The sequence below is a fragment of the Xiphias gladius genome, chromosome 6 (assembly GCF_016859285.1).
Source record: "Xiphias gladius isolate SHS-SW01 ecotype Sanya breed wild chromosome 6, ASM1685928v1, whole genome shotgun sequence".
Taxonomy (NCBI): domain Eukaryota; kingdom Metazoa; phylum Chordata; class Actinopteri; order Istiophoriformes; family Xiphiidae; genus Xiphias; species Xiphias gladius.
In genome coordinates this window covers 30,708,399-30,723,471 of record NC_053405.1, presented here as the reverse complement: position 1 = coordinate 30,723,471, position 15,073 = coordinate 30,708,399, and the positions used below count along the sequence as shown (strand labels likewise).

General features: G+C 39.5%; 1 protein-coding gene across 1 annotated transcript; it reads left to right on the top strand.

Annotated features, from left to right (window-relative positions):
* Positions 1-1,127: 1,127 nt before the first annotated feature.
* Positions 1,128-14,522, top strand: LOC120790911 (aquaporin-4-like). Its single transcript, XM_040128890.1, has 4 exons — positions 1,128-1,538; positions 2,857-3,021; positions 3,946-4,026; positions 14,268-14,522. Exons 1-4 carry the CDS (start codon positions 1,155-1,157, stop codon positions 14,520-14,522), a joined length of 885 nt encoding a protein of 294 aa, XP_039984824.1. The 5' UTR covers positions 1,128-1,154.
* The last annotated feature ends 551 nt before the right edge of the window (positions 14,523-15,073 follow it).

Below are 15,073 nucleotides of genomic sequence, written 5' to 3'. Positions count from 1 at the left end.
ACTGCAGCACTACTACTAGGAACACCCATTGTTACTTTACAGCTGCAGGTCTTTTTTAAACACACTGTGGACTGAGTTATTTTATTCACCTGATCACAGATGGCTGTAAAGTAGCACAGTGGGATTGGTGAGCTCATTGGCCAGTTTTTGTGGTAAAATGCTTGGGTGCTTGACTTAATTTAGAATAAACTCAGGATAACTTTAGTTTGCGTGCTTAAACACCTTTCAGGTGCTGCACTGTGCCCTCGCAACATAGTTCTGCCTTTTCTGTTCCACCAACATAATGTTATTGACAACAGATAAGAATAGATTTTTGGAATCTGTGCATTCATTTATTGTGGAAGACAAGAATTGTGATTTTTGTGTGACTTTTACCCCCACTCCTACAAGACTCACCTTCCATTGACTTCCTCTGTAATTTCAGCAAATCAGCAAAACAACATACTGTATGTTCACATTCAAGTGACAAAGCCCAGGACTTTAACATTGTTTCAAACCAATAGTCAATTTTGGTTCTTTTAATAATGACTTAATATTTCCCAAACCTTAACCAAGTAGTAATAATCGTAACCATAATGGTAAAGAGCCTATGATCCAAACAAAGTACTTTTTTTACCCAGTGATCTTCCCCTAAACCTAAACAAGTTATGTCTGAGCCTGAACCTATGAAAATAAAGATGACTGAACACTAAACTCCAATAATTTTATTCTATGACTGATATTTCACCAACACCTGGGCTTTCTCAAGGTAGCTGAACCTGACCAAAACAGCCATAGCACTGTCACATTATAAAAACACATGCATTTTCCTGTGTTTTGAAGGGTGCCAGATCAGAAAATAATTCTATGTGCTTTTCTGGAGAGCAGTTACAGACTTATTTTGTCTTTTAATTTGGAGGATTTGTTTCCTAAAACACACTACTCCAAAAAGCTAACTCACTGTCAACTTCTACATTTCAGATCTTTTAAACTTGATTTTATCTTGTATGATAATGGTTATTTCTCCATTTAAAGATTAAACACCCTTCTCATAATTCAGTTTTATGTTATCTTTCCTTTTTACTGTCTCTCTCATCCATTGCAGGAGGTGTTGCTTCCCCTGCCATACACCACATCAGTTCTTGTCTCCATCTTGCTGCAGTCAAGACAAAGCCATGACTGCCTTCAAGCGCATCTGGACCCAGGAGTTCTGGCGTTGTGTTGGAGCTGAGTTCTTTGCCATGCTACTCTTTGTCTTATTCAGTCTTGGGTCAACTATCAACTGGTCAGCTGTTGAGGAGGACCCCCGTCCACCTGACCTAGTGCTAATCTCACTCTGTTTTGGCCTAAGTATTGCCACCATGGTGCAGTGCTTTGGCCACATCAGTGGTGCTCATATCAACCCGGCAGTAACAGCAGCCATGGTGGTGACCAGGAAGCTCAGTCTGGCTAAAGCAGTCTTCTACCTGCTGGCCCAATGTGTAGGAGCCATAGTCGGAGCAGCCATTCTGTATGGCGTCACCCCAGCCTCTGTTAGGGGTGGCATGGGGGTCACCACGGTAAGAGCAGGAGAGATGACATTCACAAAAGTTAAGATGAATGAGCCAATCTGGTTTCCTAAAATAAATTTACATTGACTTTCATTATTGCAAGGAGGAGGAGCAAATTAAAAAGCTAATGATGACATTACTCCAAAGCAGTCACTTGCAATGAATCTAGTTTTTCATCAAGCATCAACTGAGACTACAGGATCAGGTCTTATTGTGTAATCCTGAAAGTAGTGTTTAGCGTAAAAAAGACTGTCTGATGGTTAGGCCCTTGCTAAAGTAGATAAAATCCTGTACACTGTCTAACTTGCAATGATACATTTTTTTGTGACATTTCGGCTTTAGGCTTTCATCAGGCAAATGGTTTGTGACAAATAGAAGTCATCTTAAATAAGTGGCTATAAACCTGCAACCAATCACATCACCCCACATGCAATAAAAAGGCATAAATACCAAACATCAGTTTACTATATAACAGTTTCTAATATCATACAAAGATCTGGAAAATTAAAAATTCTGTATAGTAACAATAATACATAACATATTTACCCCCAAATTCTTACATTAAATGGGTAAGTTATTATAAAACGAATGATTAAGGCCCCAAAGGCTAAACTGCATTCTCAAAATGATACATTCCCAAATATTGCAGGACACATTTGTAGATGAACCTGAAAAAACACTACATATGTTATGTAACAATAATCAAATATACCTCTACTTTTTCATGACTGCATACATGATAGGGTAGGTTAATATAATACATAGGTTATTATATATTGTTGTTACTATTCAGAGTTTTTAATTTTCAGTTCTATGTATGATATTGCAAACTTATATATAATGAACTGATGTTTGGTATTTATGCCTTTCTATTGCATGTGGGGCAATGTGTTGGGTTGCAGGCTAGCACTGAAACGTCACAAATAATTCCAGATAATTGCAAGTTAGACAGTGTGCAGTATTTTGTTTGTTACTTTTGATCCATTTATCCCCTTCCTTCGCAACCCATCTCACGAACTAGATGTGCGACATGTTCTTCTGAGTTTCTACTAGTTTATCATTTCAACTTGTTGGGTGGATTTTTTTCTTGAATGTGGTCACAGAGTAAATATTTTTCATTCACACCTGGCTGAAATCTGATCACACAGACAACCTCCAGATGTGATCCAGCTGAACTGAATGGGCTTCAGTGCAATCAGATTGCAATGCACTCTGCGTGTGTTATCTCCAGATACAGATCACATCTTAATACATGGTGCAAAGGGGGAATTAATATCTGATGATGTGTTTCTATGCTGCTCATATCATTGTTGTGTTTCCAACACAGGTAAATATGAGCATATCTGTGGGACAAGCCCTGGTTGTAGAGCTCTTCATCACCTTTCAGCTGGTCTTCACTGTGTTTGCTACCTGTAACGATAAACGTAATGACCTGAAGGGTTCATCTGCTTTGGCTATCGGCCTGTCTGTGTGTATTGGTCACTTGTTTGCGGTAAGTGCCCCAACACTTGTCAAGCTGTTACTATAAAAAAAATAAATAGCAATAGATCATAATCAATACAGAGAAAAGACAATCAGTATTAAATGGCTCAAAATGTTGCACTTACACAGCAATCAAAGTGGTGAAAGCATCCCCTGCATGGCACATTATGAATGTACCATAGTGGTGCTAATTTGTAAATAATTTTAGAAATTTAAACTGATATAATGAAATACGAGACATAAGAATACCTGTACAATACAATGCAATCCAGCAGAACAGCCTCGCAATAAATATTAACTTCATGAAGGTTTGTTATTCAGGTTTTGTTGAGATTATTTTACAAACACAAACTTCTCTTACCTGAACAACTAAAAACATTATTGTTAATGCCTTCCAGAATGAACCATCTGACTATTTATATGTGTTTTTGCTGATCTGTCGCTTGTATGACTAAGGTGTGGTTAAGTTGAGGTAACTAAATCTGCTTGGTTAAGGTTAGGGAAAGACTGTGATAATGGTTAAAGGAAAGCAAACACTGGTAGGAGACAAGATGAAAACTGCAGACTCTGATGTCAAAGTCAGGCATTTGGTAACCCCAGCCACCCACCTCAACCTCATCCTTATGAGGTTTATTGGCAGTATAACAAAGTTACTCTACCGAACCAAACCTGAATCTGATCAGAAAAAGCTAAAATGCATCTTTTTAATTGTAATGTTCAATGATAAGGGAAGGCAATGACAAATTATGTCATCCTAGTTCATCAGATCACAAAACTCTTAAGATCATTTTGGAGGTCAATTAAAAGTAACAATTTTTCAGTTGTCTGGAGGACTTTTTCTAACAGTTTACTATCTGTTGAATGTCTTCGTGCCCTGCTTCTCCCATGGTTCTTGTGAAGGTAAGTTTAATGTTGGTTGTGATTGCTCCCACAGATTCCCTACACTGGAGCCAGTATGAACCCTGCCCGATCCTTCGGCCCAGCCATGGTCACATGGTGCTGGGAAAACCACTGGGTAACTAGCTTTCACTAGGTTTCATTCAGTCAGATGCAATCAACGTATATAAGAGCATCTATAAAGTATACAAAAATTAAATTTTACCACAAACAAAAACAAGACTTTTAGATCCAACTTTTAGGATCTTATTATATCAAAGAATCTGAGTGGGTTTTTACCTACTAAACTTTTCGGGAATACATATTTATAGCAGATACATCATTACTTTTAGTATAATGATGAATAGAATGACAATGTGAAAAAAGTGTGACAACATGAAAGGTGTCTCTGGTAGTGATGAACCTACACAGAATTGTCACCTGAATCTCCAGCTCTCCTTGGCTTTACGGAGCTTTATAGTGAGCTTCATCTCATTATTTATCTGACCAGACCACAACCGTTTTGGTTCTCCCTCACCGTCATTTACGGCCACAGCAGGCAGCTGTTTTCAAAGAAAAAGGTCTAAAAAGTCATTGTACAGACAGACACGGTTGGAGACTAGCTGGTGGATATAGTGCAGCATTTAGTAGCTAAAGAGCCAGATATTTACAAGGTTGTCAGAAGCAGACTCTGAATGAATGATCACGATCAAATTGAATGAACATGTTAATTTGTAACTGTTGGCTGTGTAAAAAGCAACTGTTTGCTAACAAGTTCAAAGTGACAATATATTAATATCCCCAAGTTGCCAAAAAAATCAGTTATTCAAGTTTCAATGTAAGGCTGATCTTACAGCTGAGTTTGGGGTTTTTGATTAATACTAAGATATTATCAAATGTAATGTGGAGTTTTGCATCTGTTTTCAATATAATTTTGTTTGAAAGTCATAGATAAGTCTTAGTTGTCTTCCTCCTTGGTGAAACAGCCCTCAGGTTTTTTGGTTGACCCCAACAATGCAGAGAAAGTTATCTTATTCAACAACCAGTACAGAATCTTTCAGAAGATTTGCCTCTCCTCTGTGCAGCTTACGTCTCATTAGTATTGTGTGTGTGTTTTTTCAGCTTTGATGTCATTTCTTGTTTGGACTTTGATCTTGGAGACTGAAGTAGTCTCATCTCCTTTTCTTTCTGCTTCTTCCATAATTTTCACACATTGCTGTCTACTTTCACATAGGCTTGAAATTTATCTCTGTAGACATTTTGTTTCTTTTCCTGTGTCCTCTCATTTGTGGTTTACTTGCTTCTGTGGTTATGGCATTGGGGGGGTTAGGTGTTGTGTAGTATTGAGTATTGAGTGGGTTGATCTTGTGTGTGTGTGTGTGTGTGTGTGTGTGTTTTTCAGTCAGTTTGGGAGAGAAAAAAAAAAAAAAAAACAGACAAAAGGCTGAGATCACTTTTGCAAGTGGTTTCAGAATTTTGGACAAGGGCTCAGACTCAGAATTTTGGCAGGGATTGAAGAACTGCAGTGAGATTGTTTCTGTGTGGACTTTGAGTTGGTTTTGGTAATGGACACTGCCGTTCAGTTATACTAATAGAAATAATGAATTAATGGGATAAACAGTGGGGAAAACAGAAGCAATATCAGCACCAGGCAGAGAACCAGCAGGACCCGCACCATCAGAGACAGGGCAAGGAGGTACAGAGCCAGAGTGCTGGGTAGGGTCTTTCCGGAGATACCGTCAAAGCTAAAAGCAATTAAATTGATTGAATTCCAAACCAATTTTCCTACTCCTTTCCTGTTAGGATGCAACCCATCATTTTGGAACAGGTCCCACTCGGTACAGAAGTCGTCAAAATGACTAATAAAACCAAGTCCCATGGCAGTAGTAAAATTTTGCATGCACAGGTGCAGACTAAAAAGATAGCTAAACCGTTCAGAGCTCTTAATGGATCACCTGAACATGACGTCATTGGTGCCAGGCTCCAACTGCAAGAGTGACAGACAAGGACCGATGCCCCCCTGGATGAAGACAATGGATGCCCATGGATGAGGAGAAACTGGCAGGTGGGCAGACCACACAAAGTCCACCTCGAGAGCAGGAGTTGGAATGCGGGAGAGGACAGATGGGAGAAAAAGTTAGAGAGTTCGATGTTATTACTGCCAATACCAAATGGGTTGTAGTGGGGAAGGGAGAGTCTTTTGAGAACCTTAATTACAGATGCCTAGGAAAGGGGGAAGGTGAAGTCAGGCCAGGACCGTCATTGGGAGTAGTTGTTGCATCCGAGGCCACTATGACATGTTAGCTGGGAACACATCTGTCTGCCGGTGAAAGAGGAGTTCACTTCTCGGCTCGGCAACCTCTAATCTAAAAGCCCTGTAACCAGCCAATAATTAAGGTAATTCTCTGTAGTGATTAAATTATATACCAGATAAATAAAAATAGAAAGCAAAAAAGTCAAAAAAAAAAAAAAAAAAAAAAAATCAGGGTTTTCACAAAACAAATGAAAAAGTTTGTGCAGTCTTGGTAAAGATTTCCATTTCTGTGAATAGTTAAGTGAGTAGAAGATGACCTATCTCCAAAAGGCAAAAAGTTAAAACATTCTTTAACATTTTAAGCAAGTTTAGTGTATTTTTGTTTTGTATAATTTGAGAGTGTAAGAAAGGAAATGAGAACCATACAAAAATGTGGGCACCAAGAGATTCAAGCTCTCAGTTAACTTTTACCAAGGTCTCAGACCTTAATTAGCTTGTTAGGGTTATGGCTTGTTCACAATAATTAGGAAAGGCTAAGTAATTCAAATTTCAAAGCTTTATAAACCATGTCCCTAAGCAGCTGCCTAGCACTCCGAAAATTCAAACAATTGAGCCCACAAAGCAGGACAAGGCTATAAGAAGATAGCCAACAGTTTTCAGGTAGCCATTTCCTCATTTGGAATGTAATTAAGAAATGGCAGTTAACAGGAACTGTGGAGGTCAAGTTGAGGTCTAGAAGACCCATAAAACTTTCCGAGAGAACTGTTCATAGGATTGCTAAAAAGGCAAATCAAAACCCCCATTTGACTGTAAAAAACTTTCAGTAAGATTTAGCAGATTCTTGAGTGGTGGTGCACTGTTCTACTGTACAGCGACACCTGCACAAATATGACTTTCATGGATGAGTCATCGGAACAAAAACGTTTACTGCATCCTCACAACAAAATTCAGCATCAGAAGTTTGCAAAGGAACATCTTAACAAGCTTTATACATTTTGGAACGATCATACTTTGGACTTGTGTTGCAGCCAGTAGCACGGGGAACATTTCCACTGGTAGAGGGAAGAATGGATTCAATTAAATACCAGCAAATTCTGGGAGCAAACATCACATCATCTTTAAAGAAAAAAAGCTGAAGATGAAAAGAAGATGGCTTCTACAACAGGTTAATGATCCTAAACACACTTCAAAATCCACAAGGGACTACCCTCAAGAGGCCAACTAACGCAGCTCTACTCGAAACATTAAGGTTTTTATCTACAACCTTAGACAAGGATTGGTGTTCTTGTTGGCAGTCAAATACCATACAATGGTAGAAAAATACTGGCTATGTGCTGTGTTTGTGACAGTGCAATGGAGGATACAAAGTGGTTATTTTTTGGCTTACTGATAAAGGGAATTAGGTATGCTAAATAGCACATACCATGCGATTCGCCATAAGGCACGCAACTATAGGGTTTCACTGCAAACTAGAAAGGATTGTTTTAGAGAGACTTCCACTACTGTGTTAAACTTACTTTGTCCTGTCCTTTCCCTACTCCTTGGAAACACAATGAAACGTTTTAGTTCATGAATTGATACAAGGGTAAATACACTGAACAATCACATATAGGTGTTCTTTTACTCGCTAATGGTAATGCACAACTGCATCTCTATAACTGATCCTATGGACATTGCACTAAAATATTGTTGACCATAGCTTCAGCCAATACAGTACAGGTGTCACAACTGTAGTTCAGAGCATGAGGACCCAAATTCAGAGACAAGGCAAGCTGATGCAGAGAACTAAAAACCAGACTTACAGGCAGATGGTGGATAAACAGGTAGATAAAAGGCAGGCAAGCAAGCAGAGACAACTGGAGCACACAAGGGACCCGGCAACAAAAAATAACTAAATAATAATTTAAAAAAAAAAAAACAGATGATCTGACACTAAGTGGGGACAAGGGGCTGGCATAAGTACTGGCAGAGAAAATTAGAAAACTGGGAGCAGGTGTGTGGGCAGGGAAGCGTAGGTGATTGCAGGGCTGATAAGTGGGACCAGTTGTGTGAATGGGCACGCAGTAAGGTGAGTGAGGAGGGGGTCTGAAGGCAGGATCAGCAGAGCAGGAGGCCACAGGCAGACAGCCTGCGGGCAGGACAGAGACAGAGCTGGTGAACTTGGGCAGACGTCTTTGATGCAGACCATACAGGCAGGGCCATTCGGAGGACGTCTGCAAAGCACAAGGATGACCTCTCCGGAGGTCAAGCAGCAGGCCAACAGCGAAGGCGATATAGATCTGCAGGAAGGCAGGCACAGGGGCAGGGATGGCCGACTCAAGGTCCAGCTGGACAGCATAAGCTCTGGGTTGCTAGGCAGCTGAGGCTCTGGAGTTGGGTAACTTGGGGGAGAGAGAGGGGAAAAAAAAAAGAAAAAAAAAAGGACATCCCTGAGACCAAACTTCCTTCTAGGGGCTGACAGGAGGCTAGCCAACTTGGGCACAGGAGCAGATAAGAGGCTATCCCGTGGGGTGCAGACTGGAGACTAGCAGGCCAAGAGCTAGTTTACTGGGATCTAGGCTGGAGGCTGGCAGGCCAAAGATTAGCCAACTGGGATGCAGACTCTAGGCCAGCCGACTGGAGGCTAGCCAGCTTGGAAACTGGCTGATGGCCAGCAGACTGGAGACCAGCATACTGGAGGTTAGCCAGCTTGGAAACTGGCTGATGGCTAGCAGATTGGGAGATTGGCTGGGAATCAAGGGTGTTAAGTCCTTAAGCCACTCAGGCAATGATTTCTTTAAGCAAGAATTTTCAGACATTTTCCTATGTGCCAAATTAAGAGCAGCTTCTTTATACTTCTTACTCCTGTCTCCTCTCCACTCTCCATATATGCACACGAGGGTATATGATGTGATCTTAAAGTTCGTCCTCAAAAGAAGCATCTGCTGGGTCCAGTCCATATTCGGTCAGATTGTACTGTCATAATTGTAGTTTGGAGCAATGAGAACCTAACTGCAAGACAGGCTGATGCAGTGAAGAATTTTAATTGAGAAAAACATGCTTACAGGCAGATGGTGGATAACCAGGCAGATGAGAAGACAGGTAGGCAGGCAGGAACAAACTGGAACACATGGGAACAAAAACAGACAATCTTACACTGAGTGGGGAAAGAATGCTGGTAAAAGTACTGCCAGAGAAAATGAGAAACGGGGAACAGACATGTGCGTGTGTGTGTCTGTGTGTTGACAGAGAGGCTTAGGTGATTGCAGGGCTGATGATAAGTAGGACCAGGTGTGTGAACGGGTGGGGCAATCAGGTGAGTGAGGACAGGGAGAAAAGTCTGAGGATATATGATGAGTAGCAAGAGGAAGGCAAGTCTGGGGAGATGTAATTGTGGGATTTAGGGATGATGTCTGCATAGTTGAAGAAAGAGTCAGATGGCCACAAACGATCTCTTCCAAATTTAATGATGAGCTCAGTTCATTCACAGTAAAGACAGAATCAGTAGCAGAGAATGAAAATTTGACATAGGATGGATCTACCTCATGTACTGTAAAAGAGCATCATCTGTTTCTTCATTTGTCTTCTTAGTGTTACCATATATGGATAGGGCAAACTGTCCTAGACTTAACATAGTTTGGCCAAGACAAGTTTCCTAGAATCTCATCTGCCCATATCACCCTTACATTCTTTATGCCACCAGAGCTGAGGTAAGCATGTTCAAAGAATAGCGCCTGATGAACTCTTCTCTATTATGCTTGTGTAACACTCATGAAGGGAAAATTATATGCTATCAGGAGAAGAGTGGAGGAACATGTCCTGGGAGGAGTGAGCTGAGGCTGGAGACAACGGCTGAGGGAAACAGGGGGCAGATCATGACAGTTCACAAATTTGCTTTTAATCTCTGGTGTGGACAGATTATTACCCATATTTGCAACATTCACATTAAAGCATCACACACACATTGACATCAATAAATACTGTTGGAGCATCAACAGGTCATTATAAGATTATAAAATGAAAACCTCAGTATTTCGCCTCAAATGTAAGCTCCTTGAAAAAGAGCCTCGGCTTCTGAGGCTATTTAGCACAATAAAAACTCACAATTGCCCACTCATGTAAATACACCATCAGTCTTGATTACACCGAGATAAGTATTTTTCAGCCACTTCAGAATGTCTTCCCTAGAGCATAACCTCACTGTGGAATATATTTAGATCAGTCGAAACTCGAAGTTGCTCCAGAAACACCCACCCCCTCAGTGGTGCTGTGGGGGGTTGAAAAACACACCACAGTGTTCAAATTTACTTACCACCACTGACATTAAGATTTAACCTAATACTGTTAGGAATTTTACGTAATCTGTATAAGATCAAAACTACGTTGAGTCACACCACATTTTAGAACACTTGTCACTTGTTTCTTTTAGCTGCTCGCTTAAAATTTATCAATTATGGTTTGTCAAAATGTTCAGAGCCAAATTGCAGAAAATATGCATGGTTTCTTTATGATCCCATCAAGCACAGACATGACAGCTCAATGGAAGAAGTTCCATGAAACCTCAGATGTCTTAGACAGAAGCATTTATTGAAGGTTGACACCATGTAATACAATCCATTTCTGAATGAATCCTTCCTGCTGGCCACATTTAACCCTATTACTACATTATACTTACTACATGTCCAAATAAGGTTATTATTCATGAGACTACATAACATATATACATGTGTGACAGTTCTATTTGATACTTAATCTTTAACATTAAATCATGTTGTACCTAAATCACGTTCTATAACCCAATACCTCTGTCCCACTTAGAGAAGACTTACTGTGTAAGTAACTGACCATGACACAAAGAGACAAAGGCTGTTTTTTATGATTGTTTATCCCCTCCACCGTACACTCTATCTATATTATCTTTGGGTAGTATGGCCACTGCTGATTTTAACTGGTCAGATGTGTCTTTACAGTTATGCTAGAGATAAACAATGAACTATCGTGTCTATGGTATCATAAATAGTGCAGTGACAAATAAGTTCAAACCACAAAAAATAAAGGGAAGAAGACACACAAGATGCAAAACAATGCATCTATATATATGTATACACACATATATATACGTACAGAAAGGTGACAAATTAAAGAAAAAAACAATATAAAGAGTCTTAGTAAGATGTTGGGCCAGCACATGCTGCCGGAACAGCTTAATTTCACCTTGGCATTGATTCTACAAGTCTCTGAAACTCTAGTGGAGGGATGGAACACAATTCTTCCAAAAGATATTCCCTCATTTGGTGATTTGATGAAGATGGAGAGGAGCATTGTCTAACATGTCAGTCGATAATCTCCCATAGGTGCTCAACTGGGTTGAGATCTCGTAACTGCAAACTTTCTAGCATATGATTCACATCATTTTCATATTTTTTTCTTTAATGTCCTTTAATGTTCTTTCATGTCCTTGTTTTCCTTAGTCACAGCTGAGCCAAGCTGAAATGTGAGGGAGGTAACGGAATGTTGGAGGGATTTGTTTTATTTAGCCAGTTTGGCCAATTTATCCTGGCTCTCGCATAGCTGCTGGAATTCCGTTTGAAGCACTTCAATAAGAGCTATTCTCGCATCTAGTACAAAGAGAAATATTGTCAATGGAAAAGTAAAATATCACTGACCTCAGTACAGCATGATTTGTCTGGAAGACTGTGAAAGGAGTCCGATTGCTGGAATCTCTTGGTGGTTGGTATGGAGGCAACTTTGCCCTTGGTCACGGCTTTTTTTCGTGTCACTCCTGGTGAAGAGTTGGTTGAAACATTCAGTGTTTAGTCTTCAGGGTTTCCAGATTGAAAAGTTGTGTTAGTCCACCTTGATAGGGTATAGAAAAAGGTTTTATTTCGTGGAAAAAACAAAAACTAGTAGTTGTGTGTGCAATTTAGCAGCTGGGGGCTGCCATATTCCGCTACTGCAATGAGAGTAATGAGACCCCATCCCTTATTTTGAAGTTCAAACGTCACAGAATTAAGAATAATCTCAATAAACCAGCAGAATCTGTCCGGTAAGAGATTTTGATCAGCGTGCCATGAGAGTAGCTTCTGCTTCCGACTGATTAGTGTGTTTCTGAAAATCATTCATCATTTTATCAAGAACATCTGACCACAGACACACACGGACAGGTGCGCTGCAGGCTCTCATGTCACAGAGGCATGTCTGACAGTTAGATCATAAGTTGATTAAAAAATGAAAATAACTCAGTGTATTTTAATTTTCCCTACCAGCTATAACCTCAGTCACAGTTTAACAGAAGTGTATCTATAACATTTCAGTTCATCAATGGAGGCTGGTGCTCCAGAGAAACACCCCAGTCACCTAGAATATGGAAATGTGCTCACGATGCCATCAAATTAGTATTTCTCTTAACTGGCTTATTTAATTTGCTTCTGTGTGCATGAAAAATAGTATCTAGCCTATATTGGTTATTGATTGCCCATTACATTTCTGTGTCATGAAGCTGCACGAAATGTGTTATACTATTCAGCAAAACCAATATTCTAGTTAATTTAGATTAGCATTTTACACCTTGTATAATATTTTTATAATATCCACATTGGGACATAGAACATATCTGGAAGGATTAATAGGAACTTTACATACTTTACATTACTTTACTGTTCAATATTTTATGTAATTTGTAAAATAAATATATATTATTTTATAATATTTATTATAAGTTACCTTTCTGTTCTTTATTTTCTGTCATCTGCTTTATATTTATGACTCAGGATAATCCAGCTTCATTAGTTTGAATTTATCAGATCAAATAGATTAATAACATTGTTCTGTTGTACCCACTTAACAGTGACTTTATGATATTTTTTCCATATGATATCTATTGAATAATATAGGGACCACCAGTGTGGGCATCCTATCCAGAAGCTCTCCAAATAACAGGAATGTGTCTGCCAGTTGTCTGTTTCAGATATTGATGCACTAAAACTGAAAAGTGTAGGCAGCATATTCATAACAGAGGTACAGCAGGATGACCACACCCAGCCTAGAGATGTGGACCAGCACAAACACATTCAATAAAGACCAATTTGTTTAGGTAATTTTGTGAATATCATTGAGTATACGTCATGTTTAAATTGTTAAAATACACAGTGTTCTCTCCAAGTGGTATTTTAAAATCCCAATAATAATTACAATAATCTGGTGCTGGTAGCAATTCAGATCAACGTTATAAATGTTGGAATGACTTCTGTTATCTGACCTCCTGGCTCTGTTCAGTATGGACTGTCTAGACCTCTTTTGGGCCTCGTCTTAGGCACAGTCAGTTCATTTGAAAAGGTAACATCTTACTAGAAACTTCCCCTTAACCGTAGCCAGTGATTTAATCTCAAAATCTTTTTCAGAGTAGCAAATTTTTCACAGACTGTTAAACGTTAGTTAATGCAGGACAGAATCTTCCTGTGAGTGGGCTTGGTGTAAATAGATGTTTGCAGTCTGGGACCATCTTTGAAAATTGTAATGTATAATAAATTACTTGATTGAAAACTGATTGATATCAAATGCAAGAGTTGGCTGCAAACTATTTAGTTTTCAGAATTGCTACAGAACACCCGAAAAATGTCATTAATTTATCTGCCCCACTATAGATGTATTGACAGTAGGGATTATTTTTATATATAATCCACTTGAAATTACCCCAAAAATAAATTTGCATAATTGGGGGATATAATTAATCCCATAGCAGTTCCATCTGTTTGTGAGAAGAAGGACTCGTCAAAAACAAGATAATTTTTAGTTATAACATTATTAGTTAACTGCTGTTTGAATAAAGAAGAGGAAATGTGTGTGCGGTCCTCCACCATCAATTTTTTTCTAAACAAAAAATGAAAAATAAGCCCAGGTTGGACTCCACAAATTACCTACAGTTAAAATAACCTGCACATATTAAACTACTGTTTGTCTTGAAAATTTAAATCTAGAATTTGATATGTGCTTTCTTTGGATGTTCAATGTTCTGTGTGTTTCCTGTGTGTGTGTGTGTGTGTGTGTGTGTGTGTGTGTGTGTGTGTGTGTGTGTGTGTGTGTGTGTGTGTGTGTGTGTGTGTGTGTGTGTGTGTGTGTGCGTGTGTGTGTGTGTGTGTGTGTGTTAGGTATACTGGGTGGGTCCATATCTGGGTGGGGCTCTGGCTGCAGCCCTGTATGAATACCTGTTCTGTCCAGACCCAGAGTTCAAGAAACATTACTCCGAAGCCTTCATCAAGATGCCTTTCACTGCTACCATACACCGGCAGGATTCAGTTTCAGCCCAGGAGCCTCTCTTCACTGTCATGGACGTGGAGAGAGCTGACAGAAAGGAAAGAGAGAGGGAGGGGGAGTTATCCGGGGAGGCGTTGTCCTCTGTATGACTAGAAAGGAAATGCAGTACTGATGTCTAGACTGCTGATCAACAGTCCACTCTGAAGTAGACTGACCTCCTGTATACTTGCTCAGCAAACCCTCACAACAAATCACATAAGGAGTAAGGAAAGTAGTAATAAATAGTCAGATTGTGTTTGTCAATATTAATTGAAGGGCTGCATTGAGGTTTTTTGCCAGTAAAATGTAAGCAACAGTAAAGTGGCACTGATAAAAACTTTGTGTTTGTGCCTTTGCAATATGTATTTTAGGGCATCCCTTTGTTTGGAGGAGGGAATGGAAATATTTACAAATTCCCACTGCACCTACAGTGTATTTTTCAGTTACTATGGGATCTTTCCTGCAGTGGAGACTGCGTCTAAAATTTAACATCTGGGAAAAGCAAGTGTAAAATCTGCTATCCTTAAACTGTTCTTGGAGCAAAGTCATCTTTACAAACATGATGGTCTCTACCTAAGCAAAGCTGGTTCACACATGCTTTACAATTCATAGCATTCTTGTGTTGCTCTCTTACTGTAATTTGAATTGCTGCCTGCGGAAC

Excerpts from the sequence above, each read along its gene's own strand:
- LOC120790911 (XM_040128890.1), top strand. The coding sequence starts at position 1,155 with ATGACTGCCTTCAAGCGCATCTGGACCCAGGAGTTCTGGCGTTGTGTT. Across the intron at positions 1,539-2,856 it reads GTGGCATGGGGGTCACCACG|GTAAATATGAGCATATCTGT; the intron begins GTAAGAGCAGGA and ends TTTCCAACACAG. Across the intron at positions 4,027-14,267 it reads GGTGCTGGGAAAACCACTGG|GTATACTGGGTGGGTCCATA; the intron begins GTAACTAGCTTT and ends TGTGTGTGTTAG.